This window comes from Syngnathoides biaculeatus, chromosome 4 (genome assembly GCF_019802595.1).
Source record: "Syngnathoides biaculeatus isolate LvHL_M chromosome 4, ASM1980259v1, whole genome shotgun sequence".
NCBI lineage: Eukaryota > Metazoa > Chordata > Actinopteri > Syngnathiformes > Syngnathidae > Syngnathoides > Syngnathoides biaculeatus.
This window is the reverse complement of record NC_084643.1, coordinates 25,310,416-25,337,289: the sequence shown is the minus strand read 5'-3', so window position 1 is coordinate 25,337,289 and position 26,874 is coordinate 25,310,416. Positions and strand designations below refer to the sequence as shown.

General features: G+C 40.0%; 4 protein-coding genes across 7 annotated transcripts in view; 2 read left to right on the top strand and 2 right to left on the bottom strand.

Moving 5' to 3' along the window:
- Positions 1–9,421, bottom strand: part of LOC133498962 (membrane-associated phosphatidylinositol transfer protein 2-like) — a 65,977-nt gene extending 56,556 nt beyond the window's left edge. Inside the window, exons 1-2 of one of the 4 annotated variants that reach the window (XM_061816340.1) lie at positions 8,196–9,421; positions 7,821–8,100 (exon numbers count right to left, since the gene is read on the bottom strand). The gene's annotated coding sequence lies outside the window, so the exon portion shown is untranslated. Of the gene's footprint in view, positions 1–7,820 lie in introns of all 4 variants that reach the window. The other 3 variants (XM_061816338.1, XM_061816341.1, XM_061816342.1) reach the window with 3 other exon arrangements.
- A 2,223-nt stretch (positions 9,422–11,644) lies between these two features.
- On the top strand, positions 11,645–12,890 carry mtrfr (mitochondrial translation release factor in rescue). The gene is made up of 2 exons (XM_061817906.1): positions 11,645–12,082; positions 12,588–12,890. Exons 1-2 carry the CDS (start codon positions 11,801–11,803, stop codon positions 12,816–12,818), a joined length of 513 nt encoding a protein of 170 aa, XP_061673890.1. The 5' UTR covers positions 11,645–11,800; the 3' UTR covers positions 12,819–12,890.
- Positions 12,891–14,453: 1,563 nt separating this feature from the next.
- kmt5ab (lysine methyltransferase 5Ab) lies at positions 14,454–21,631 on the top strand. The gene is made up of 8 exons (XM_061817903.1): positions 14,454–14,629; positions 14,749–14,852; positions 15,715–15,838; positions 15,912–16,074; positions 16,156–16,243; positions 16,836–16,895; positions 17,712–17,902; positions 20,585–21,631. Exons 1-8 carry the CDS (start codon positions 14,620–14,622, stop codon positions 20,793–20,795), a joined length of 951 nt encoding a protein of 316 aa, XP_061673887.1. The 5' UTR covers positions 14,454–14,619; the 3' UTR covers positions 20,796–21,631.
- A 133-nt stretch (positions 21,632–21,764) lies between these two features.
- Positions 21,765–26,496, bottom strand: rilpl2 (Rab interacting lysosomal protein-like 2). Its single transcript, XM_061817904.1, has 4 exons — positions 25,783–26,496; positions 23,549–23,700; positions 23,267–23,383; positions 21,765–22,267 (listed from the first exon to the last, which is right to left on the bottom strand). Exons 1-4 carry the CDS (start codon positions 26,077–26,079, stop codon positions 22,246–22,248), a joined length of 588 nt encoding a protein of 195 aa, XP_061673888.1. The 5' UTR covers positions 26,080–26,496; the 3' UTR covers positions 21,765–22,245.
- Between the last annotated feature and the right edge of the window lie 378 nt (positions 26,497–26,874).

Here is a 26,874-nt window from a genome sequence, read left to right as displayed (position 1 = left end):
TTTATCTGGTCCCTCTCACTAATGTGAACTTTCATAAAATATTATTTTGCTTTCCCAGATTAAAGCCTGCGATATAACAGACAGAAATATATATAATATATAACGAAAGCCGCGCCCAGCAACCAGCCCTCTTTCCGATGAGCCAATCCTTCGTCTAACAGGATGTCAGACTTTGTCTGACGGAAACAAAGTTCGTTGATGACCTCTGAACTCACCCTCATGTGCCCCAAAAAAATAAAGAAAGCAAATGAATGAGAGTAGGAAAGGAAACAGCGGCCCCTCCCTTCACAACACACATACAGTATGTACATCGAGGAGACAGGATGGGGGTGGGGGTTTGGAAAGAAAAAAAAAAGAAAATGCAGGAGACGTGACGCAGGTTCCACTTCCCTCATTATTTCAAACGGCGACAAGATGAGCGTCAAAAAAAAAAAAAAAGAGAATCAGCCTGCTCTTGTTATAAATGGTTGCAAAATGGTGCTTCACTTTTACACGTTATGTTAAAGCTTTTTGAAAAAATTAATTTATTTTTTCCCCTCAAGTCGACATGATTGCATTATGTTAACAGTTTGCTCTGCAGCTATAGAATCATCTAAGAAATCAATTATACACCAGACCTTCTCATCAATTATTCAGATAAAAGCAATATTTTGTATGATTAAAAAACAAAATCTCCATATGAGGTCCAAGTGCTGTCAAATTGACGTGGCCATCCTCACATTCAACACTGTAATATCTGTGACTCTGAATGTGTGCCACTTTGAAAGCTGGGATCTGAGCTTGTGAATGACAGTCAGCGAATGAGAATGTGTAATCGTTTCAGGCCTGCTACTCACATTCAAAACGTTCAACACTGTGAATACTTGTAGGGAACATCAGTATGTGTGGAAAATGATCCCGATGAAGCTTTGAGATAAGAGAGAAATATTACATTGTTTCAGCCTGAGGATTCAAATTCAAAAAGTGAAGTGTTGTGAATATTTTACGGATGCATTGTACTTACAGCGCTTTACTTTTTTCCATTTCCTTACATTAGTGCCCTCTTTTTCAGAATACAAATAATTCTATTTTTCCCAAAAGCATTCTTTACACGTCCATTAATGTTTCAATTTAGTCTTCAATTAAACAAAACTTTAAAGCAGACTTGTATTGCAGTTCACTTCTTTTTACACAGTTTAGAATGTTTAAAAAGGGCCTTTTCTTAGTTAGTACAGGCTTTAACTTTTGTCTTTTCTTGTGGCAACGATGCTGGCCCAACATTCTGTAAAATGTGACCAAAATAGTGCCTCCATATCACTTCGGTCTTGCAAGCAGGTGGGCTCTATTTGAGGATAAAACTTGTTAAAGTGCCCCGCAGGGCTGTCAGCACCAATAAAAATCTATTGACTGTCAAACAAGTGACGCAAAGAAGGTGTAGTCTCTGCCTCAAGGGCTCATTAGTTATGGAGGGGAGTCGAAAAAAAAAAAAAAAGAATTACACTCCGAGGACCAAGATAATGTAAAGACGTCCTTTTTCTTTAAGTTTAGTTGGAATCTGCTTAATAACATGTAATAATGGGCAATTTCTTAGAATAGAACCAAACAGACCAAAGAAAGTTTTGTGAACGGGCTGCATAATCACAAAAAAAAAAAAAAAAACACTAACTATGTGTAATCGGCCGTCAAATGGTTAAGAATTGGGACGTTTTTGCAGTGTGTCGCTGAATGCGGGGGGGAGATTCCTTTGAACTTTCCGCTGTCCTTGAGATGAAATGATATGATTTTGTTGTTTATGTACACAATATTTAATTGTATTTTATTGTATGTGTCAGTTTTACAACAACTTTCCCCTGGGAGTGACAAACAGCTTAAAACAAGCACACTTTGACCCCATTTAGAGAACCTGTAAGAGTCTACTTTTCATTTCCTCAAAGCAACATTATATGATATTGTTCCATTTTTTTCAAGAAATACTTTCAGGATGTATTAATTAGTTTAAATATGGTAAAATTGAGCAGCATGACTAAAGCTGCATGCATTTTTTCCATTTTTTCTATATGCAGCTTTTGTGGGTGGGCCTGGAAAGTGTCCCCACAAGGGCACTTCTTGTCATGTTCTTCTTTGCAGTTTGCATCAGGCGGGTAGGATGGAAAAAGACGCAGGAGAAACTTCCAAAATAGCAAATAACAATCTCCTCCCATCCAGGAGCTGAGACAACACCAAAAAAAAAAAAAAAAAGTTCAGCTACCCTAAGTCACTGTTAACAAATTAGGGTGCACTGACACAGTCCCGTTCTTTACGTAACCGTAGCTGACCGAGCTCGTTTCCTCTTTTTGATTTGGTCACGGCAGACGCGCAATCACGTATACGCAACCTTGTGACAGAGAGAGCCTGAGTGAGGTCAAACTTCAAATGGGTTCCCCTTGTAAAACGCCACATTTTAGGAATTTCACAATTTTTTTCTTTAAAGCCCGGTGTTTATTTTAATAAAATGATGAACTCTTATGAAGTTTGCACTTACTGCGTCTAGAACTGTCAATACATAAAATATATTTTTGTAATAATTTTGCTTTTTTGTTGAAATGTGGTCACTACATAAAATTACTTTTTCTCAAACTTTTGAAGTGTGAATTTTATTTTTATAAGTTTTTCTCGTGTAGAATGACAAATATTCTCAGCAAAATGCGTCGGGTATTTATTGTCATGAAATTACAACTTCCCCTCCTATAATGACAATAAATTTTCTTTGAAGTGTGGGATTTATTTTAAGTAATATTGCAACTTTTCCCCATGTAAAATTACAAAAATACTTTCACAAGAGCCAAACTTTTTTCCTTTAAGGAGTTGTATTTATTTTCACAAAATTAATGATGGTATTGCATTTTTTCCCCCTCAAAATATGACAGAAATATAATATCGCAACTTTTTTCTTTGAAGCAGGGAATTTATTCTCCTAAAATTATAATTTTTTCATGTATAACAATAAAAATATTTGCATTAAGTGTGGTACTTAATGTCACAAAATTACAACTTTGGATCATAGAAAAACAAAAAATATTGTTTTCTTTGAGGTACAGTATTTATTTTGGTAATGTCACAGAAATATTCTCATGAGATTGCAAATTTCTTTCCTTGAAGTTTGGTATTAGTCATTATTTGTAAAATCACACCAATATTCTCATAATACAACTTTTTTCTTTAAAATGTTGTAATTATTTTCATCACAGTCAATGAAAAAAACTTTCATAATATTCCAGTTATTTTCCTTATGATAGTGTACCATTTTTCTTTACATTCTAGCATTTATTATTCATTAAATTAAAACAAAATAATTCTTCTAATCCTGCAACTTTTTTTGTTTTAGATGGCGATTTATTTTCAGAATATTTTCATTTTATGTCTATCACAAAATGAGAAAAGCACTTCCATAATACTGTAGCATTACAATTTTTAAAGCGCAGTTTTTATTCTCATAAAATAAGAACTTTATCAATATATATATATTCTCACAACATTGCAATTTCTCAAACAAATCCCATTAAGCATCCAAGGATTAAATAAATCTGCCATGGCGGAGGCTTCATTAAAATCTTTCCTGTTTGCATAGAACTAGGCCACGCCCTGTGTGTGCGTGTGTTGGGGGGGGGGGGGCAACATGGCCACACCCAATGCCATGAAGTCCTAAGGTGAGCAAAACAAAAAAAAACATTTAACACTATCAAAGGCATTTGAAAGGTCCATAATGATGTCCCTTTTAATATCCTCAGCAGACATCAGAAATAATCAAATTGGAAGTCAGCACCACGGCCCCATGAAATCCTGTCGCCGTGTCCAGATTGCGTCCTTTCGCATAACAACCCGGCCCAACCGTCACGCGGGCCTCGACACGTTCCGGCGGGAAGGGCACAGATAACGCGATCAGCTCGACACACCCCCTTTCTTGATTTGTGCGAGTCACATCTTGTCCTGATCTATCTGGAAATAACTCACTTGGGCTCTGCCTTCATGTTGACGGAACGGCAGAGGGTCACGTGGCACAGCGTGCCGAGGTAGGTGGATACATTATGAGGCCATTAGGCAGAGCCCTGATGTGACAGAGTACTACAAATACGTTTTACACCTGCCTGTACTTTACTTGAATGCAGTGCCAAGCTCGTACGTCCATTTACTCGTATATCAAATTTATCACCCCCATTAAATGAAGTTGAAATAACCCCCCCCCCATTTTTTTGTTATATTTTTATTTAAAAAAAAAAAAAGATTACAAACTTTAATCTCAAATCAATCTATTAAATCGATGAATAGTCCAGACCTCTTCCCGGTGTATCCCTAATAGTTGGCAAAATTATTTACAATATGTACTTAAATAAAAGTACAGACTGGTAAAAGTTGGGAGTCGTGATTAAATTTCTGGATTCGAGTCAAGATATACAAACTCTGCCCAGGGTACCTTAAATTATGACTTGAATTTATTCTTTAACCAACTCATTAAATGAATCAAAATATGAAAACAATTTTTTTTTACAAGTGTTAAAGAAAAATAATCCAATGTGAAGATGCAACAACAAATCGGTTGTAATAGACATATCAACAACTGTTTTGAAAATTAATTAATCATTTAGAGACCTTGTTTAACTTAGACTAATGGACCTTTCCGACCTGTCAATCACTTGTACAATAATAGCCAATTAGATAGACCATCGTCTCAGCTTCTGGCTTAATACGCCCCTCTTGTCGTTATGTCCCACAAGCAGTGCTGGTTATCGGTCGCGTGGGCTTTGAAAAGTTAATGTTCCGAACAAAATGGTCCTCAGATGCGATTGGGGAATGTGCAATTCTGATGAAAGATACCCGGCTAAGTTACAGGGGGCCCGGTTGATTCATTTTCCAAAGCCTAAAACACAGTTGACAAAGTGTCTACGATGGATTAAGGCTTGCAGAAGAACTAAATGTTGACAATATCAATAAACACAAGGCTGTATGTTTGAAAGTAAGAGAGGGAGAAGCAGCTTCTCTGAATTTGATTTCATTATTATCAGTGCTTTATACATTGCAGGAGAACAACTTTCACTTTGTTAGTGTATCACTGACCTGCTGAATGAAGTGTGTAAGGTTTTATGCCGACGAGTCGGGTTCGTGATACGTAAATGCGCGATGTCATGCAAGAGAAACGTCTATTTACCTGTAGAATCACAAATGGATCACACAACTGTGGGCGTCGGTAACCTATCCAGACATCGTCCACTATCTCCTCTTCTCGACAAGCGCTTATACTGTGGACCAACTAAAGAATTACAAAGGTCTGGAGGCCTAAAACCAATTCATTAATGGCTGGGTTCGTCATGCGGCGGTATCCATTGTAAGCAAGCCGTGTCTCCACGCTCCTAAGGTTAGTGTACCGCACAATACAATTTAAATATCTACCGCGTGATTACAGCTTTGCTAATACGAGACAGCCACAGTTGTCGCCGTTTGGTTGATAACTGCTCTGTTTTCTCGCACTGGTTCTTGATCACAGCTGGCAGTCGAAAGAAAGACGCTTTACAACACCCACTTTCGTCTGAGCAACTGATAACATAGCTGTGCGCCCCCATTCATTCGCCTTTCTGAAATGATTCCTCCTTAGTTCCGGTTTGTTTCCACGAATTCACCAAACCCAAATGGCGACCGCGTACTCAACCTGAAGGTGTGTGACGTCAGTCGAAAACAGTCTATACCTCCAGAGTTACAGAAAGTTGCAACGGGATAACGGGAATTACTTCCAAAACTGAATGAACACCCCGACAACGTGAGAACATTTTGGATTCAAGACAGATGAACGCAGGCGTCCCGGTAACACTTGGGAATGAACTTATATCTCGAATTTGAATAAATTCATAAACAATGAAAACAAAACTTAAAGCCGCAAAGTGACAAAATCCATTTTGAGCACAACCATCCTATCCAATGTATTCAGCTAAAATACTGAGAGAATGCAAGTGCAATGGATAATACGAAAATATTGTAGTAATATTGTACTTTGTAAAGAACAAAATATAAAAATTGTAATAACAGTAATAAAAATCCACAATATAGCAAAACCACGAAGCAAGAACTGTGATGCAGCTCAGGATTACTGCATCTACATTCCGTGATGATAAATTGTAGGGTCTCATTTTTCCTGGGCTGGGACTCATTGTTTCCTCATTGTTAAAGTACCTGAATTGCCCCCTGCCAAAAAAAGGTTGGACTTCATTCAAGTGTATCTGAAGCTGGATTGCACCCTAAATTATGGCAAATAATTGAACAAGTGAGGAGTGATAACTGAAAACCCGAAAATGAAGCTAACACTGTATTTATATTTCTGACAAATTTCACTTGTATATTTGAAAAGATATTTGATATCAGATGAGATTGTACTCCTTGCTTTGTCAGAATAGGCTTGTTACTTTTTTTAACATTGAGCCAGCCTAACAACCAATGGGTTCTGGCTTTCAAAATATCTTTTATGAATACATCCTCTGATAACGTTACAAATGTTATGACTTTATGCTCCCAAAATGAGAGCTTTTTCCCAAAAATTACTCTTGACTTTTGTAATGAACAGAATTTGTGACAAAGCGCAGCCTTGGCGGAGCCCAAAGCAAATCCAACTTTCTGCTGTATCAAACTCTGACACTGGTCATCAGTCCTTTTTAGTGGGGGTCTCTCTCTCTCTCTATTTCTGGACCACCCTCCGCAGGACTCTACGAGGGAGACACTTGTACCTCAAACTCTAGAGTGGCTACTGTAGCCGCGGATCGGACAGTCAAACCCCTGCCTTTCCAGCCGCTCAGTTCACACTGCACACGACCCCTCAACCCCACCCCACCCACCGACAGGGGGTTAGCACAAGGGAAGGGAGACCTATGTTTCTTCTTTGGGCCACAATGGTGCAGGCCACCTCCAAGACTGAATCCAAAGGTGGGCCCCAGTTACATGCATCCGGGGGAAGGAAAATTGAGCATATTCAACAGGCAAAATAAATCTGAGTGGTGTGTTTGTTTGCGGGAATTATTTGTTGTTCATGCATTAATTATTCCATGATTATTTTCTGCGGAAAAAGCCAAATATGTTAAGTTGGTCTTTTACACACAGGAGCGCAATGGACTGCACTCCACCAACTGCTTCGTAAAATGCATCACTTCAAGTACATCACTTTTAGCGAGCCACCAAGAAAACACACTACACCAAATTGCTGCTTGTCAATGCCACACTGCAGCGTTCAAATCTCAAATCTTGGCTCGCAAGTCAAAGCAACAAATATGAAAATCAGCCAAACGATGGCTCGTGTCAAGAGAAGAAATCATAAAGTCTGGCCACTCATATTTCAAGACAAATGTACGTACTGTCATTACGTTTAGACCAAGGTGGTATAAGTATATAACTTGCAGTCTTGTGTAAATCAACTCCAGTCCACTCTCGTGGATGAATGCGCTACCTTTTGAGATTTTGTGGGGGTGTATGAATGGTCAATAAATTAATCTTATTGATAGAAAAGGAGGGCCAGAAAACGACGGGGTTTTTTTTTTTTAGTTTTTTTTTTTTTTTCAGGGGCCCCAACGGAGAAGTCGGCCGGCTGTGGTCGTCAGTCAGAACTGAAAATGATAAACATGAGCATTTCCTGCTTTCTGGTTGAAGCCAATTCGCTGACACAGCGTGAGGGTGAACATGGCGGAAGGAACCAGGTAAAAACAACAACAACAATTACAGTCGCCGCAAAAATAAATACATAAAAAATGAAAAAAAAAATAAGAAAGAAGACGGGGAACACAAAAGAAGCTAGCAACATAGCAGCCATGGTAAAATTTCTCCTCACATACCTGCGATGTAGCTTGAGCCACCTGGGGGAGCGCGCGGCGGGCGGGGTCCTCTCCGGTGTCAGCGAGAGTCAGCGGCGGCCTCCCACCCGGTGTGTTCCATGAGGGGGAAACGAGTGTACCCCCGCCCCAAAAAAAGAAAAAGTCCCGATTTCCTTGACGACGACGCTTTGTACAGATGACGCCACCGCAAACATCATTGCCTTCGTCATCCGCACATCCTCGGCGTGTATTTACGCCGTACCCCGGTCCTCTCCGCGGAGGTTTGCCCGCATATTTGCCACTGAGATGGGAGCGGCCAGAAAAACAGCACGACACTTAAAAAAATGTTTTATATATTTTTTTAAAAACGTAAAGTTAGCTCACTGGGCGACGTACAAAACGAAACAGAAACGCCCTTGGAAACGTCGTGTTTGACGGGAGTCGGAGGGGCGACGACGTGTGTCCGGGAAGGGAAAGCTCAGACCGACCGGCGGCGATGACGATGAGGAAAAAGACGAGGCGCCGACGCCATCGCCATCGTCAAGTTGACACTCTGCGAGTCCAAAGCGCTGCGAGACTTCACAGTCACCACTGCACGCGTCAAGTCCCGGTCGCACCCCGCACGCCGATGGATGTCCGCTTAGCCTTTCAAAATAAGAGCGAGACACGACGACACGGGACACCTTTTAAAAAGGGAAGAAGGAAAGGGAGGAAGTGATGGAAAGAAGCGTTCAAGAATGTAGGAGTGGAGGAATGAAAAGGGGAATTGCGGGAGGGCGGAATGATAAGGACACAAGATGGAAGGCAGAGAGGTGGGGAAGGAGGGTGTAAGGGAGGAGGGAGGAAAGACAAGGCATGAAGGAAGGGAGAATGGATGAAAAGGTATGAGGGACAAATGAAGGTTTATGGAAGGAAGGTTGAATGATTCAAGGCCGGGGGAAGGAGAGGAGGAGCGGGAAGGGAGGAAGGAAGAAAGGATGGGAAGAAGAATAAAGGAATTAAGGAAAGAAGTAGGAGAAGGGGATAGATGATGTAATTAAGGAAAGAATGAAAGAGGGGTGATGCAAAGAAGGAAGGGGGCATAGGAAGGATGAAGGAAGGGGGGAGGAAATAAGGAAATTAAACGGGGTGAAGGAATAGAGGAAACTAGTAAGGGGAAGGGAGGAATTGAGGAAATAATAGAGGAAGGAAGGATGTCTGAATCAAGAAAAGCAGGAGGGAGGGCAAGAAATTGAGAAAAGAATACAGGTAGGAAGGAAGGAATTGAGGAAATAATAGAGGAAGGAAGGATGTCTGAATCAGGAAAAGCAGGAAGGAGGGTATGAAAGGGAGAAAAGAAGGAAGGAAGGAAGGAAGGGTCACCAGCAGATTTGAAACCTTAAGGACAATTAAAGGCAAACTGCAGGAGAGGAAGGCTACCTTGAAACCAGAGCCACAGAAAGCGTTGAATTTTTCAAACCCTGCTTTTCAACCCCAACTGTGACTCTAACCCCGATCGACCCTCCTTGTATGACATAATACTGCATATTGTATGGTACTGCGTTCAAGTGAATAATGCTTTTGATGTGGTAAAACTTCCGGTGTTAGTCTTGTTCTAAAAGCTTGACTAGGTTGTCTTACCAAGCACGATCTTGCCCCCTTCTGGCCAGATGCAAATTACACTACCGACCGATAAACTGGTGGAATTTGCAAGGCTGTTTTGACAGCGTTCAAATACACCCGTTTTTCTTTCTGGTCTGGATGGAATGGCTTAGAACTGGGATGGAGACGTACGAACCAGTCGTCCAGCGTGCTGCTTTGTTAGTTTTATTTTTTATGATGATGAGAATAATATTAATTCATTTTCCACACCACCTTATGCTCACAAATGTCGCAGGGCTGCTGGAGCCCATAGCCGCTGACTTCAAGCGAAAGGTGGACTCCGCCCTGAACTGGTCGCCAGTCAGTCACGGGGCACATCGCTGAGCAGGATTTTTTTTTTCTGTTATAGAAAATAGTTTTTCAACTGCACTTTTTGAGGTAAATGTTTCGGTTGTTTTTTTTACCCAATAAAATGCACAATGTTGTAGCTTGTATGTATTTTTTCTTTTTTTTATTGATATTCTATCCATTCCCAAAATCAATAAACAATCATTAAAATGATAAACTCTTAATTAATTTGTGTGTGAACAATTTTACAAATTATTTCCAACTATTCCCCTAATTTTTAACAGTTACAAAGTGCATTAGTACAGTTGTTTAGTAGTTCATAAATAGATTGCATGTACGATTTAGTTCTCTGTCGAGTAGTGTCCTGTTTTTTTTTTTTTCACAGTTGAAATAAAAAGTTTGAAATGATAAACGTAAAAAAAGACGTCATTGGACAGCAGTGTGGAGGGATTGCGGCCTACTTGGGCTTTCCTGAGAGACTATTTTTAGTCTACCAGGGGAAATGACAGGAAGCGCTATCCACTGCGGTGGTTTCTACAAAACTATAAAACAAAACATTTTCATACTGTCATTTACATTAAAATCCTTTTTTTTTTTAAATTGAAGTGTGGTATTTATTTTTATGAACTGACAACCTTTCCTGGTAATGTTATTTACAACTTTATTGTTGTAAAATTACAATTTTCCCCTTGTGAAACCACAACATATTCTAATAGTATTGCAGTGTCTGTCAGTCTGAAGTGCGTTATCTTTATTGCAATTACCATTTTTTCATCACAAAATAACATAAAAATCTACACTACGTTGAAGTGTAGTGGATACATTCTTAAAAATTGCAAAAGAAAAAGTCCCACAAATATTTGTTTATGATTTACCTTTTAAAATTACTACATCTTTTAATATTACAACTTTTTTACTTTGAAGTATCGTATTTATTTTCAGAAATTGATTGAATAGTGGATGAAAGTTTTGACCACGAGTAATTATTACGTTTTGAAGTAAAAATTGAAAACAAATCAAATGGATGGATGGATGGATGAATGCATTTATTTTCAAAGCATATTATCCGACATTATCTTTCAGTGACAATTGTATTCCCGTAAAATCGTGAAGAAATATAAAATTCAATTGTAATTAGAATTTATTCCACAAATATTTTCAAAATCTTAACTTTTGTGGCTGATATGTGGTCGGTACTTGCACATTTTTCCCATGTAAAATAACAAATATTCTTACAATTTTCTTTGGAAGTTTACAGAAATATTCCAGTTCCATTAAAATAATTGTTAATACTATAAGGAAACAAATATTACAACTTTTTCCCCTTGAAGTGTAGTATACATTTTCATAAAGAGAAAACATTGGGGAATGTAATGATTGGAGTCCTATAAAATGACAAATAATGTATTACTATGAGTGTTTTCTTCGTGTTTTTATTATTGTAAAGTCACGTAAATATTCTCACAATATCAGAACTTTTCATGGACAGTATATAAAATTTGTTCTCTTAAAATTATAACGTTTTCTCGCTAAATTCCCAAAATATTGTCATCGCAGTTATTTTTAAGTTGTGCTATGTATTTATTTTCCATTAGAAACGTAAAATATTAGCGAAATATTTTCATACTAACGCTCCATTATTAATTGTTATGAACAATATTTTGGACTGATCTTTTTAACGATTTTGGTTACTTACTTTTCAGGGAAACGGTATTTTATTTTACAGAATTCCTCCAATAAACTATGTGAATATGTATAGAATATATTTCGTATTTAATGGTATTCGATCTTGCGTTTTGATAACAAAAATTGCTATTAAAGTTTTCCTTGGGTAAAGTCTCATTTCGTGACTTGTGGGCTACTGGCTGCAATTAAAACCGTCAACATAGGAGGGCGACAATCTGTAAAAAAATATATATTTTCCGTGAAGAAGAACAGCTGGTTGTGCGAATTTGAAGCGTAGAAGAAGATCGACGGACTGCATCCAAATATCAACATAATCTAGAAAAATGTCATGAATATGAGATCGCTTATATTTAAATATTAATTTAGTCTTTCTTCGTACTTTAAGTATGTCGAGGCTTTCCCCGTTCTTCTGCTGCGTATACAGGAGCCTCGCCAGTGGTGTGACGCGTACAAACTTCCGTGGTGGTTCTTTGCTGTTGAAGCCGGGTCAGGGTGGACCGACCCGGATCGGGGTCGCCGGAAAGAAACACCTGGTCGCCCTGGTAAACCTGAAGGAAGACGAGCTGGAGGAGCAGTTCGTGAGGGGCTCTGGACCCGGGGGGCAGGCCACCAACAAAACCAGCAACTGCGTGGTGCTCAAGCATATCCCGTCTGGGATTGTTGTCAAGGTGAATTGTTGTTCTAGTATATCGAAAACTAGATTTTTTTTTTCAATCTGTTTATTTTGACTTGGGTATTTTAACGTACACAAAAACATTATGAATCCGTTTCACCCGTTACTTAGATTCACTATTTATTTTAATTTGAAATACGTATCTTTAAAACGTTTGCCACCTCCAGTTGAAGTTAATTCTAAAACTGCCACATAAACCAAATGAGAAGCAAACGTATACTGTATTCAAAATACCCAAATATTCACATTTTGTATCTTGATGCTGATATGTAATACAACACGCCATAGATTGGCTAACACAATTGAGCACAGGTGTTCAGCTAATTAGGAACCTTCAAACCACTGTTTCATCTAAAAACACTATGTTGAAAAATATGTGCTATTGCAGATGAGTGAATAACAATTTGCAACATTCTGGAATATTTGCCTGAATTATCGAACATAATCCACAATTTGTTGAGTTTTTTTCTTGTCTCTCTGTTCACGACTCGTCCTTGCAGTGCCATCAAACCAGGTCAGTGGACATCAATCGGAAGCGAGCGCGGGAGATATTGCAGCAAAAACTGGACGTTTTCTACAAAGGAGAGCGCAGCGACATCCTGGTTAAGAAGAAAGAGGCAGAGGCCAAGAAACAAGACAAACGTAGGAGAGCCAACGACAACTTGGAGAGGAAGAGACTGTTTAAAGAAGGCCTCCTCGCCCAGTGTGCTCCCGAGAACGACTCTGTTTGAAGTCGCTACGGATGATCTTTTTAGTTGTCAGAGAAATGGACAAATGAATAAACGACTATTTGTTAAGGCTGAGCGATACTGAGTCGTTATGTATTTTTTACAAAGCTTTGTTTAAAATAACTTTTTTGTTGTTCTCTACAGTTAACGCTAAGCAACTTTTAATTAGTTGATTTGGAACAAAACGATCTATATAATACAAGTTGGATGACAGGCGGCACGGTGGATCATCTGGTAAAGCGGTGGCCTCACAATTCTGAGGTCCCGGGTTCAATCCTGGACCGGCTGTGTGGAATTTGCATGTTCTCTCCGTGCCTGCGTGGGTTTTCCCCGGGCACTCCGGCTTCCTCCCACATCCCAAAAACATTAGTTGGAGACTCTAAAATGTCTAAATTGGTGTGATTGTGAGTGTGACTGTTTGTCTCGATGTGGCCAGCGATTGGTTGGCAACCAGTTCAGGGTGTACCCCGCCACCGGCCCGTTGACAGCTGGGATAGGCTCCAGTGCTCCCTGTGACCCTTGTGAGGATAAGCAGCTAAGTAAATGGATGGAAGTTGTATTATTTTGGCTTTATAAAATTATGCAAATGTAATTTTTCTCATAAATTAGGAACCTATTATTGTTTGAATTGTGGTATTTTCAGAAAATGGGAACATTGCTGTACAAGTTTCAACTTTAGTCTCCTAAGATTCCCAAAATACAGTATTCCCTGTAAAATTGCAACTTCTATTTTGTTATTTATTTAAATTCATATTGCTAATGGGATAGGCTCCAGCACTCCCACAACCCCTATGAAGATAAGGGGCTTGGAAAATGGAAGGATTACTACTGGTAGTTTGAGTTGAAGTATGGCAGTTATTTTCATAAAATCACATTTCCCCTCATAAAATGTTTGTTTCTTGTTGACTTTTCCTTTATTATATTTAAATAATCCCCCGAGTCATTTTATAAAGTGCAGTTTGGGTTATTCAAAAATTGTAAAATCCCCCTAAAATTCTTTGAATTTTTTTTCCTTTAAAGTTTGATATGCATCCATCCATCTGCATATCCTCACTCGGGTAACAGGTGTGCTTGTGCCTATCCCAGCTATCTTCACGTGAGAGGCGTGGTACACCCCGAACTGGTCGCCAGCCAATCCCTTGGTCCATTTAGACAACTATTCACATTCACACCGACATACGGGGAATTTAGAGTCTTCAATTAACATACCATACATATTTTTGGAAAGTGGGAGGAAATTGGAATACCCAGAGAAAACCCGCACAGGGAGAATATGCCTACTCCATTCTGGCAAGGCCGGATTTGAACCCATTTCCTCAGAACCGTGAGGCAGATGCTCTAACCAGTCAGCCGTGTTGTGTTTTTTATATATATACGATATATAGAAATATTTTCCTCCCCTCCTTTGCACAGTAATTTGCCAGTGTTGACACTTTGCCAGAACGTTGTATTTATGTTTTTGTATATAAATTTTAAAAAGCTTTATGTATACAATATTTTACTGCGAACTTACTCCACTACTTAACTGGCACAGTTCGATAAATTCCAAATGTTGCTTTGTTCCTGTTTGACAGTAGCTCGAAATGCAGCCAATAAAAGAACGGCATCACGCAAAAGACCACGCCCATTTGAAGGAATCGAACCAATCAGAGACGCCGAAGGGTTTTTAAATCCCCACGATGCCACACGTATACGGTCACCAACAGTCTTTGTGTTGATCGTCGTTTCAAAAATAACCAAGCGAAACGCAGCAATTTATTTTATTCACCACTCCTCCCATCGGATATGTATTCGCATCGCTGACATGGCAAAGGGTAACCAAAACGCCGTCAATTAGTGTTCTTTTGTACGCTAGCTTGTAAACGGCTAATAAGGAAAAGCCGCTACCCATGTTGAATGAATAATAGAATTGTGCTGTATTCTCTGATCACAGGGAAGAAAACTGCGGAAAGGACGGACAAAAGGCCGGAAAACGATTTACATCAAAAAGTCACGTCCGGAGACACCAAAGAAAACAGGCCAGTTGCTACCATAGAGGTATGTAGTACACTTACGCGGAACGAAGTAGTTCCTTTTCCGCCGACTTTTTTTTTTGTGGCTTGGAAAGGGTACCCGTATGTAAAAACAAAGAAAAGAAAAAAAAAAAACAACAGTATGTGTACGTTCCCCAAATTCCTCAATACCACACAATTTCTCATTTTCCAAAATTATTCAAACAATTCTAATTTACAACTTGTACGCTAATTTGTGACAAAATATTTTTCACATTACAACACATAACTCGATTAGCAACTGTGGCTGTCCTTGCCTACGACCACCATTGTAAAGAGAAAACCACGAGTTGGAGTACAGTACTTGTAAAATACGGTACCTCTGTATATAAACTACATAGCTGCTTGATGAGTTGTCCATCCATCCATTTTCTTTGCCGCTTATCCCCACGAGGATCACTGGGAGTGCTGGAGCCTATCCCAGTTGTCGACGGGCAGGAGGCAGGGTACACCCTGAACTGGTTGCCAGCCAATTGTAGAGCACATGGAGACAAACAGCCGCACTCACAATCACACCGAGGGGCAATTTAGAGTGTTCAATTAACGATACATGTTTTGGGATGTGGGAGGAAACCAGAGTGCCTGGAGAACACATGGGGAGAACATGCAAACTCCACACAGGTGGGTCCAGGATTGAACCCGGGACCTCAGAACTGTGAGGCCATCGCTTTACCAGCTGATCCACCGTGCCACCTTTATGAGTTGTCATGTTTATTAAATTAAAATCAAAAGTTCAATTGTCCCTTGCATCCTTCCATTTTCTATATGCAGCCTTCAGAGGGAAAAAATGCCCCACACTTTTTGTCCATGTGTGTACAGTATTTGTTGATACTGAACCTCTTTTGCAGCTGGATTGCACAAGAAAGGCAGGTAGTCCGAAAAAGGCCACATCGCCTCTGAACAACACCTCTGGCGTGTTCATTCAAGACCCAAACAACACTGATGACAATTACGCAGCCAAGCTGGACAAAGGTGAGGAAGCCGCCACAGTGCGTGAACTGTCTTAGTACAGTCGAGGGCTGTATGCTAACTGTTGCCATTGCAGACGCCACAAATGAGGCTCAGTCAGAGCTGCGGGGAACCAAAGTCGCACATCAACCTCAGCAAAAGAAAATGACAACGTACACCAACGTGGCGCTGACAGACCACCGTAAAGTTCCTCCCACCAAACCTCGAAGTCAGAATCCCCGTAAAGGCAAAGAGAAAAAGTGTGTTGAGAACCAATGAGTCACTACAGAAGAGGAGGACCACATCCTGCAATCATATTCTCTCTCTCTCTCTCTCTATAGGATGGAAAATAATGCCTCGCAAAACAGGAAAGTTACAGACTTCTACCCAATCAGGAGAAGTAACAGGAAAACAAAAGGAGAGCTGAAGGTTCGTTTCTCGATTTTTGCACAGCCTGTACATTGGCGAAAATGTTTCAGACACACCAGCAATTGGTGAAAATCCAGATTTCTTTGAATAGTTTTGCACATCTCACCTGCTTTAAACTAATTTAAACTTAACTCTCATTGTTAAGAAATGAGACTATCATGTAACATTTTGAGGAAACTAAGACTTGCTCCCACAGTACATGCAGCAAATAAGAGGTTATGTGTGCTTGCTTCAAGCTGTTTGTCACTCCCAGTTGAAGTTATCTGTAAAACTGACTCATAAGATTTAAACGCCCAGGTGTTCAACCAAATCAAATAGTTCGTGCAGGCAACTCTTAATTGCGACACGCCTGTATAGTGCAAACACCAAAACGTTTGTTCAAAATCTGATGAACCGGGATTTACAGAACCAGGGGGTCACTGTATATGTTTGTTTTTGCTCCATTTAGTACCTAATTATTCCTACATAGTTTGCCATTCACGTCTGCATATACTGTGTAATATTACATGTACAGTTGCCACATACATGCTCGCTATAAATGCCTGATGTACTACTGTTTGTGAGTAATACTAACCGAATGATATATTTTCAGAATGAAGAAGACAAACACTTGGATGATCTGATAAAGAACGGCGTTGAAGAAGGAATGCAGGTAATGACTGCAGTACAATGCGTGCATTTTTTTTTTTTTTTATTGTCCAGGCATTTTAACTAGGCCTATTCTAATATTTACTAGTCCCATATTTTAACAAACCAACTTTTTCTAACATTTGGGGCGTAATATTGTCTCTATGGTGCCTCAGTAAACATATAATTTGAATACCTTTTTTATTCCTTCATAAACAACTTGGGTTATATTTGTTTTACGTTTGTCTCATCTTTAAACAATGTGAAGAAACTGTGCTCAAATATAAGAATTTCAGGGGGGGGGGCTACGTTCATGGCACTGTAATATACTGCAATAACTGTCTGCCGGTAATGTTTTTGACGAAATTGTGAAAATTTGGACATTCAGAAAAATATGAACAAACTGTTCCGGAAGTGAATTTCTATAGGTTGGCTTCATATATTAAATCAAATGTCACTATTTAAATACAATAAAATGCAAATTCTTCAAAGCCCCCCCCCCCCAAAAAAAAATGTACTAAAACAAAAAGAATGAACATAAACTCATTTTATAAAGTATAATTACTGTATCTAATGTCGTATTCATGTGCCTTTATGGGGCTTGGCCTCCGGAGTGATCAGGAGTCTAATTGGTCAGCTTGTTTTCAAGTGAGCATCAGGCGTGAGCTGTGGGCTAAGTTTGAATTTGTTCGTGAATGCTCGTCACTTTCGATAAACGGCTGGAAGTGCATGAGACTAGTGGTCTACGCTACACTACCCCTACACTCGAGTTTTTCAAAACCTACATTTTTTTTTCTTGGGGTAAGTTTGCTAATTATCATGCTTATGTTTTTATCCACAGGTGAGGGTGATGGAAGGCAAAGGCCGCGGTGTATTTGCCGTGCGACGCTTCAAGAAGGGCGACTTTGTGGTGGAGTACCACGGCGACCTGCTTGAGCAGGCCGAAGCCAAACGACGAGAGGCCCGCTACGCCCAAGAACCCCAGACGGGCTGCTACATGTACTATTTCCAGTACCAGGCCAAGACCTACTGGTGGGTTTGCTTTAACTTTTAAAGCTCCCCCATGCTTATCTCCGTTGAACCCGATGTCTGTTTTTCTTTTCAAGAAGAATTCAGTTTGGATTTTCAATGTATGTTTTTGTAAATATTTCATATTTTGAATCAGCAAACCTAATGTAGGTCTTTTTTGTAAATGTTACAACTTCGTCAGTTTAATGCAGGTTATTTTCTCAAAGATAATTTAGTTGTCAGTGAGCGCCAAGTATAGTTGATTTAAAAAGTTGTATTATATTCAGATTGCTAAATTTGTGTGATTATGGAACCAAATTTTATTTTGGAAATGTTCGTAAATGTTTCAAACAAATGTAATTTTAGTCAGTAAATTCTTTTAATATATTGACATCAGTGATGTATGATGATAACTGGTGAAAGTGGTAAGTTTGCGACAAATTAGTAATTTTAGTAGTCAATGAACCTTGCATGTTTTTGTAAAAAGATAATTTAGCCTTTATTCAATTTTCAGTTTTTAACAAATGTAATTTTTAGTAGTCAGTTCACCTAGCGGTGTTTTGGTAAACGACAATTTAGCGACAGTGGCCATCTAAGGTAAGTTATCTTTTGTAAATGGAAAATTCAGTTAATTAACTATTTTTAGAGACATCAGGAAACCAAAGATCGAAACTTTCTTTTTTTTTTTTTTTCAACAAATGTATTTTTTGCCAATGTACGCATTTTTGTAACCATGGAAATTTAGTCATTAAGGATCCAATGTCTAACGATCTTCTAGTTTCTGAAACAGACACTTGCCTTTTGAGGTTCATTCAAAACCATCATACATGTTTTTGATGAATGGAATTAAATTTAGTCATCAGGCAGCAGAACAATGGTGGGGTGTTCCTTAGGTGTGACAGAAGAATTTAAGGTGGAGGTGGGACTGCATCAGGGATCAGCTCTGAGCCCCTTCCTGTTTGCAGTGGTAATGAGTAGGCTGATAGATGAGGTTAGACTGGAATCCCCTTGGACCATGATGTTCGCAGATGATATTGTGATATGCAGTGAAAGCAGGGAGCATGCAGAGGAACAATTAGAAAGATGGAGACATGCACTGGAAGGAAGAGGAATGAAGATTAGCCGAAGTAAAACAGAATATATGTGCGTGAATGAGAAAGGTGGAGGGGGAAGAGTGAGGCTACAGGGAGAAGAGATAGCGACGGTGGAGGACTTCAAATACTTGGGGTCAACAATACAGAGCAATGGAGAGTGTGGTCAGGAAGTGAAGAAACGGGTCCAAGCAGGTTGGAACAGCTGGCGAAAGGTGTCTGGTGTGCTATGTGACAGAAGAGTGTCTGCTAGGATGAAGGGCAAAGTTTACAAAACAGTGGTGAGGACGGTCATAATGTGCGGATTAGAGACGGTGGCACGGAAGAAAAAACAGGAAGCAGAACGAGGGGTGGCAGAAATGAAGATGTTGAAGTTCTCGCTTGGAGTGACCAGGTTGGATAGGATTAGAAATGAGCTCATTGGAGGGACAGCCAAAGTTGGATGTTTTGGAGACAAGATTCGAGAGAGCAGACTTCGATGGTTTGGACATGTTCAGAGCCGAGAGAGTGAGCATATTGGTGGAAGGGTGCTGAGGATGGAGCTGCCGGGCAAAAGAGCGAGAGGAAGACCAAAGAGAAGGTTTATGGATGTGGTGAGGCAAGACATGAGGGCAGTTGGGACAAGTCGAAAGGAAAAGAAGAAGAAGTAGTGAAAGCAGGGAGCAGGTGGAGGAACAATTAGAAAGATGGAGGCATGCACTGGAAAGCAGAGGAATGAAGATTAGCTCAAGTAAAACAGAATATATGTGCATGAATGAGAGGGGTAGAGTGGGAAGAGTGAGGCTCCAGGGAGTAGAAATAAAGCAAAGGTGGACGACTTCAAATACTTGTGTGTGTTATGTGACAGAAGAGTCTCTGCTAGGATCAAGGGCAAAGTTTATAAAACTGTGGTGAGGTCGGCCAAGATGTACGGATTAGAGATGGTGGCACTGAAGCGACAAGAGAAAGCAGAGCTGAAGGTGGCAGAAATGAAGATGTTGAGGTTCTCTCTAGAAGTGAGCAGGTTGGGTAGGATTAGAAATGAGCTCATTAGAGGGACGGCCCAAGTTGGATGTTTTGGAGACAAGGTTAGAGAGAGCAGACTTCGATGGTTTGGACATGTTCAGAGGCGAAAGAGTGAGTATATTGGTGGAAGGGTGCCGAGGATGGAGCTGCCAGGCAAAAGAGTGAGAGGAAGACCAAAGAGAAGGTTTATGGATGTGGTGAGGGAAAACATGAGGGCAGTTGGGGTTAGAGAGGAAGATGGAGAAGATAGGCTAAGATGGAAAAAGATGACACGCTGTGGCGACCACTAACGAGTCAAGCCGAAAGCAAACGAAAAAGAAGAAGAAGAGTTTACTTTTGGGTTTCGAAACTTGGACAAATGTGAGTCATTGTTGAAGTTTGGGCCATCAATAAATCATTTTTATAATCAGTCAGACTGGTTTGAAGATTCCTCATTTGACTTATTAATTTCTTATTTACATTCCATGCTGTTATTTCTAAAAGGTCTAATTTTCAAATTTCGCTGCAAAAAAAGCAATTTATAGAGCTAGCTAATGACTTACGATCCTCTGAAAACTTTAGCACAGTCCCTTCTCACCAGTTTAAACCACTTCCCCTCCCACCCCCGCAGTGTGGACGCCACCCGGGAGACGGGTCGCCTGGGCCGGCTGATCAACCACAGCAAGGCGGGCAACTGCCAGACCAAGCTCCACGCCATCGACGGCTCGCCTCACCTCATCCTGGTGGCGTCCAGGGACATCGAGGCGGCCGAGGAGCTGCTGTATGACTATGGCGACCGCAGCAAGGAGGCCATCTTGGCTCATCCCTGGCTCAAGCACTAACAAAAAAACAAAAACAGTCCTGGGAAACAAACTGGTGCTAAAAACACACAATGGATGGCTTTTTTTAAAAGAAAATTTACAAAAAGTTTTAAAATTAATGTGCAATTTTAATTGTGCTTTTTATACATTTTTATGCTGTACAATATTTTTTCTTCAATCAAATGTTACACATTAACTACTGTTGTGACATTTACCATCATGTAAATTATTAGCTGCGCTGTACAATGCCCAATAAAAGACAGTATGAGCTGAGCTAGGTGTTAAAAAAAACAAAACATTTCAGGTAAAAAAAATGGCTCAAAGTGTCATGAAGAGATGTTTACTTTGCAGCCCGTTGTGGAATGAATTGAATTTCTCACCGTTAAGATAAACATTCCAGAACGATAAAATGTCACGCTTGAAGGAATTGCGTTAGAAAGTGCTAATAACATCATACTTTCCAGTTTAGGTCATCTTCAAAATCACCGAAAGCTTCATTCGGTACACCAGGAAATTGCATCAAAAGACTCGGGCAGTGTGTGATCTGATTACTAAACCGCATCCGTGTGAGGGTCAAAATACGACGACAGTTCTTAGCAGGATGGACCTAGCGAAGAAAATTTGCTCTTTGGTGTTAATGAAGATATTGGTAGTTATTGGAGACTAAATTTTCTGGTGTTTAGGTATAAATGAAATTCATATACAACTTTTTTTTATACATCAAATGGTCTTCGATTAACCGAATCTTGCAGTATGTATTTGTTGTAGTTTTCAATTTGAGACCATCTTTTTCTGTTTTTAGTGTGCCTGTATACACTTAATGTATGCATTTTTGTAAATAAAGATCTTAAAATGAACCTTTGCTTTTCCTAAAACATCAAAGGCTGTTTAGTTTAAAAGCCTCCGATGAACTTAATATAAGTTCCATTCATCAAGCAACCCTTTTTCTAAACCGCTTAATCTGTTCATTTTATAATCTATTTTAATTACACATAACATGCTTGATGTATTAGCAAGACACTTTATCCTTCAATAAACCTAACAAACGTCTGTGATTAAATGTCCGATACACTTGAGATGTCAATTAACCCAACAGATGTTTTTAAAAATTGTCGCATTTGAGTAACCTCACATACATTGTTTTCGAACCCCAAGAAACTTAAAAAATTTGCAACAATCTAACATGCATGTTATTGTTTTGAACATCATTAAAAAAAGATTCCAAATGTGTAAATACTTCTGAGATGAGCATCATATTTTTTTTCCACATAACAGCCTCTCGTACATGATGTAGGTGTACCTAATAAAGAGTTTCACAAGAATAACCATTATAAATCTTTGTTATACAGTACATATAAAATTAAGGCAGCGTGTTAACGTCACAAATACAGCTTGAATACAAAAATACAGTATAAAAAGGTCCGCGTAACCTGCTGACCAATCCTGTCTTGTCAGGGTCTTCTTTGTCATCTTATTTCCGCTTAAATGAAAACCTAGCAAGAGGGGAAAAACAAGTTAATGTGGGAAGGCGTTCAGAAATCGGAGAGAGAGAATTGCACAGCGCAGGAAAAACTCCGGCGAGTCAACATGTTTGGGTCACAAGTATGCGATTAGGCCGGGATGAGTTCACCCAAATGGATTGCACCGTATCATGTGCTGGATTTAAAATGTGCTTTCCGCCAAAAATCGTCTGTTTGCGTTAATCCAGATCCTCTTCGTGGGCACCGGGTCAGCAGAGTCATCAATGAACCCAATATGGATTTGGATAAACAATGAATTTAACATGTTTTCATGAATATCCAGATGTGCTTATCCTCACAAGGGTTGCGTGAGTGCTGGAGCTGGAGCTATCTTTGGGCATCAAGACAAATTTAAGTCAACGTTTTTTTGTAAGTATCAAAGTCCAACCCAGCAAATGTAAATAATTCTGAATATTCTATATTTTTTCCATGGTACAGCGGTTGTATAAGATGTAGGTGTTCAGCACCTAATAAAGTGTTTAACAAGAATAGCAATTATAAATCTTTGTTATACACTGCATATAAAATGAAGGCAACGGGTTAACTTTACAGATACAGCTTGAATACAAAAATGTAAAAATACAAAAATATCCTGCTAACCAATCCTTTCTTGTCGGGGTCTTCAAAACTAAAGTATGCATTTTTTAATAAATATAGAGTGAAAAAAAAGAAAATTTTGTCTGCAATGAACTCAATGTATGTGTTTTTGCAATTATCAGAAGTGGGACTGTCTTTACTTTACCTGAGTATTTATTTTTTATAACTTTTCTTGACTTCTTCTTTCTGATTGAACTACATTTGAGAGTCTATTTTTCTTTTACTTAAGTAAATGAGTTGACTCAATACTACTTTTACTAGAGTATTTTTTTTACATGAGAATACTTCTACTTCAGTCCATTGTCTGAGTACTTTTGCCACCTCTGATGAACATGAAAGACAATATGACTTCAAAAACTTCATCTGAGTCCTCACAATTTTCCAATGGTGGTTTTTTCCTGTTTTCCATCGTTGATCGCAGCTGCCCCGTTTTGCGCCGGCTCGTCCAGGTCCACTTCGACCATGGCCGCTTGGCCGTGTGGCAGAATCCCGCTGCACAAACACAATCGAGTCCCACGTGAGCCACTTTTGACGAGAAGACACTTCGACACGTGATGGCTAACAATAAAAGGCAGGTCAGGCTGCTTTACAGCACAGATTGTACAATAAAAAAAAATCACGTTAAGCCCCCCACCCCGCCTCCACATGTACTTTGACCTCTTATAGAGCTGCAGCTCCTCTTGGGCCACCATGAGCTGGGCCTTCAGCTGGTTTCTCTCCTGCAGGACCTCCTTCAGCTCCTGCATGGTGAAGCGAGGCCTGTTGGGGTCACTCAGGTCCACCACCATCTGGTTGGGTCCAGTCGCTTGCTTCAATGACAATGACATGGATGCTACTAGAACTTTTTTTGAATGGTAGACTACAGCAGTAACCTTGACCTATGAGTTTTAATTTGTGACCAAGCTCAGAACTCAATTTCCTTGTATAGTCAATCAATTTTGAAATGTCAATCTGTTCAAGCCTCATAATTGCGAAACAGGGGGGGGAATTATTATTTTTTTAATTATATAAAGCACTTTACTGCTAGTTCTAGTTCTACTCAAATAAAAACATACTGTAATAACAAAATACGATGCAAAGGATTAAATAATCTATGCGTCACGATTTTATTCTTCAAAGCTTACTCACTCACTTGTGTGCTTGACTTAGCTACCACAGATTATAACTCAGCTCAACATAGTTCCTTGGCACCAAGATAGCACAGAGCAATATTTTCATGTTAGACTGATTAGGCCTGAGCACAAAAATAGCAAACTGAAAAAGTACTAGTTTCTGCTCCTTGTTTCTCGTAATAAGTTCTCCCATTTTCCTAGTCAGTTTTGCTTGACTTTTGTTATAGTACCCGTTTGTACTTTTGTTGGTTTTCTCCATATTTAATACTTGCACTTTGCTCATTCATCTTTTTTTCCACTTTGTAAATGACTACCGGTATGTGGTAATGAAAAAAATTGTAAATCGGACGTGCATTAATTTCAATGTCTTTCAAAAAGTGATACTTGTCTTGTGTTAGTTCACTCCACGTGACGTATTTCAAAGCCCTTATTTTTTAGTTTTGATGATTATGGCAGAAAGACAACAAAATAAAGACAGCATTTCACAAAATTCACAGATCTCATGTGACTAACAAAAAACAAAATTGTTAGGCTTCTGAAAAATGTGTGACATCAATATGCCCTCAGTGCTTAGTCGGGCCTCCTTTTGCATTATTTATGGCATACAATGGCATGCCAGGAAGGTGATCAGCCTTTTTTCCCCCCACATTTCAGGTCTTATTGTAGCTGTATCAGAGCTCTGCTGACTGTGGAGTTGCTCAATGACAACGGAGCCACACCAGCAAATGACACAGCTCCCCAAACCATTACTGTGGAAATGTCACAGTGAACTTTAAGCACCTTCAGTTTTGTGCTTTTCCAATTTTCCCCCAGACGCCAGGATCTCGATTCCCAAATGCAATGCAAAATTCACTTTCATCGGAAAAGAGCGTTCTGTGAGCATCCGTCTTTTTTTGTAATTTGTTTTTGAGAAAGTTTCACCTCACGGGTGGTGTCAGTGACGGTTTTCTGCTCATCAAGTCAGCAGTCTTCGCCAACAGCCTGAAGCCTACTAAGCCAGACTGAGACCATTTAAAGGCTGAGGGAAAACCTCTGTACACTTTGTGTTAATTACCTCACAAGATTGGGACGCAGAGAGCCTACAATATTGAAAATTGTCTTAAGATTCTAAGTTTGTGAAATAATGGATTTGTTCAATTTTCTCTCTAACTGCCATAGTCATCAAAATCTAAACAAAGTCTTGAAATATTTCGTGTGAGCTCTTATAATATACAGGTTTCAACGTTTGAAATAAATCGAAATAAATTGACTTTCCATAGATATTGACAGTTTTTGAAACATGCGTGGATATTGGCATGGTGATTATGGTTAGCACATCTGCCATGCGGTTCTGAGGACCGGGTTTAAAATCCCAGCCTCTCTCCTATGTGGAGTTTGCACGTTCTCCCCGTGCCAGAGTGGATTTTCTCCGCGTACTGCAGTTTCCTCCCACAAGACTAAATTGCCCGTGCGTCTGAATATCTGTTTCAATGTGTACTGCAATTGGCCGGCGACCAGTTCGGGGTGTACCGCGATCCCAGCGAGTGAGGAGAAGCGGTACAGAAAATGGATGAATGCATGCTTGCATGCATGGGATAGGTAGCGCTTCGTTTCTTTTTTCCCCCCTTCTAATAAATGAAAGTACCGCTGTAAACGTCTAAATTGATATGAATAAACGACATATGGTAACATTTGGACCGTCAACTTCCCCTGAATTGTGTTGCAAAACCCATTTTTCCATCGTCCTCTTTTGATTTCCTTCCCCTTTTTCTTCCCCCTTAGTTGGGGCGACTGCCTCACCGGGCTCTGGCCGCCGGTGGAGCTTTCCGTGACGACGCGGTCCAGTTGGCTCTTCAGGTTGTCCCGCTCCATTTTCAGCTCCTCCAGGGACAAGTTGTACTTGTTGACCATGGTCTCGAACATCTCCAGCACGCGAACGATGCGAAATTGGAGGTCGGACACCTCTTCGCCCGTTCGGCTGATCCGCAACAAGTCTCGTCCGACCACGTACGAGATGTCGTACACGTCCTCCACAGTCAGCTCGAAGGCGTCCTTCTCGAACGCCAAAGCGGGCGACGACTCCTCGGAGAAGTCCATGCTCGGCTTGAAAAACGAAAAATTATCTTGGTCGCTTCCCAACACCGTTTGGGCAAGGAGCGGGTGAGTTCTTCCAGCGAAGCGGCACTTCCCCCATCACGCGTCCGCCAATGACGAGTGTTAGCCCGGCGGTAGAGGAGGGCGAGTATCCTAGCTACAGGTGACAGAGCGCAAAGAGTAACGAGCCAGGCCGAGAGGAATCCCGCTCCCCTGCGCACCCTCCTTATGCTAGGCAAAGACCTTTCTTTGTTGCTTAGTGTTGTTTTAGTGGATAAATCTGGCGTTTCTTAACACCAAAAAGTCTAAATAGGAACTGAAATGGCACGGCTTTGAAGCCTAAAACAATCCTTTTTGAAGTGTTTGCCTGGACAAAGCGTTAGCCGATGGCACGCCGGGTCCTAAAAAGTTAGCCAATAAAATGGCGAATGCTGAAGGGTTAGCCAATAGCACGCCGGGTACGGAACGTTTAGCCAATAGAATGCTGGATGCTGAAGGATTGGCCAATAGCACGCCGCGTCATTGCTCAGTCTCTTCTGCCGTCTTTTGGTGGTGGTGGGGCCTCAGTCACCATGGCAACCAACAATCGTAACCCAGCCAAAGCTCTTCTGATTGAGAGTCGCACGTTTTAACAAAGAAAAGAAAAAAACTGTATTATGTAAAAATTTTAAATGGAATCTAAAATAATCCTCAAAAGTTTAAAGTCCTACTGACATCCCTATAACGTTGTAAAATCGATATTATAAAAATTATTCACTCCAATGTCGATATGAAAAAATAAATATGAGCGGAGAGCGT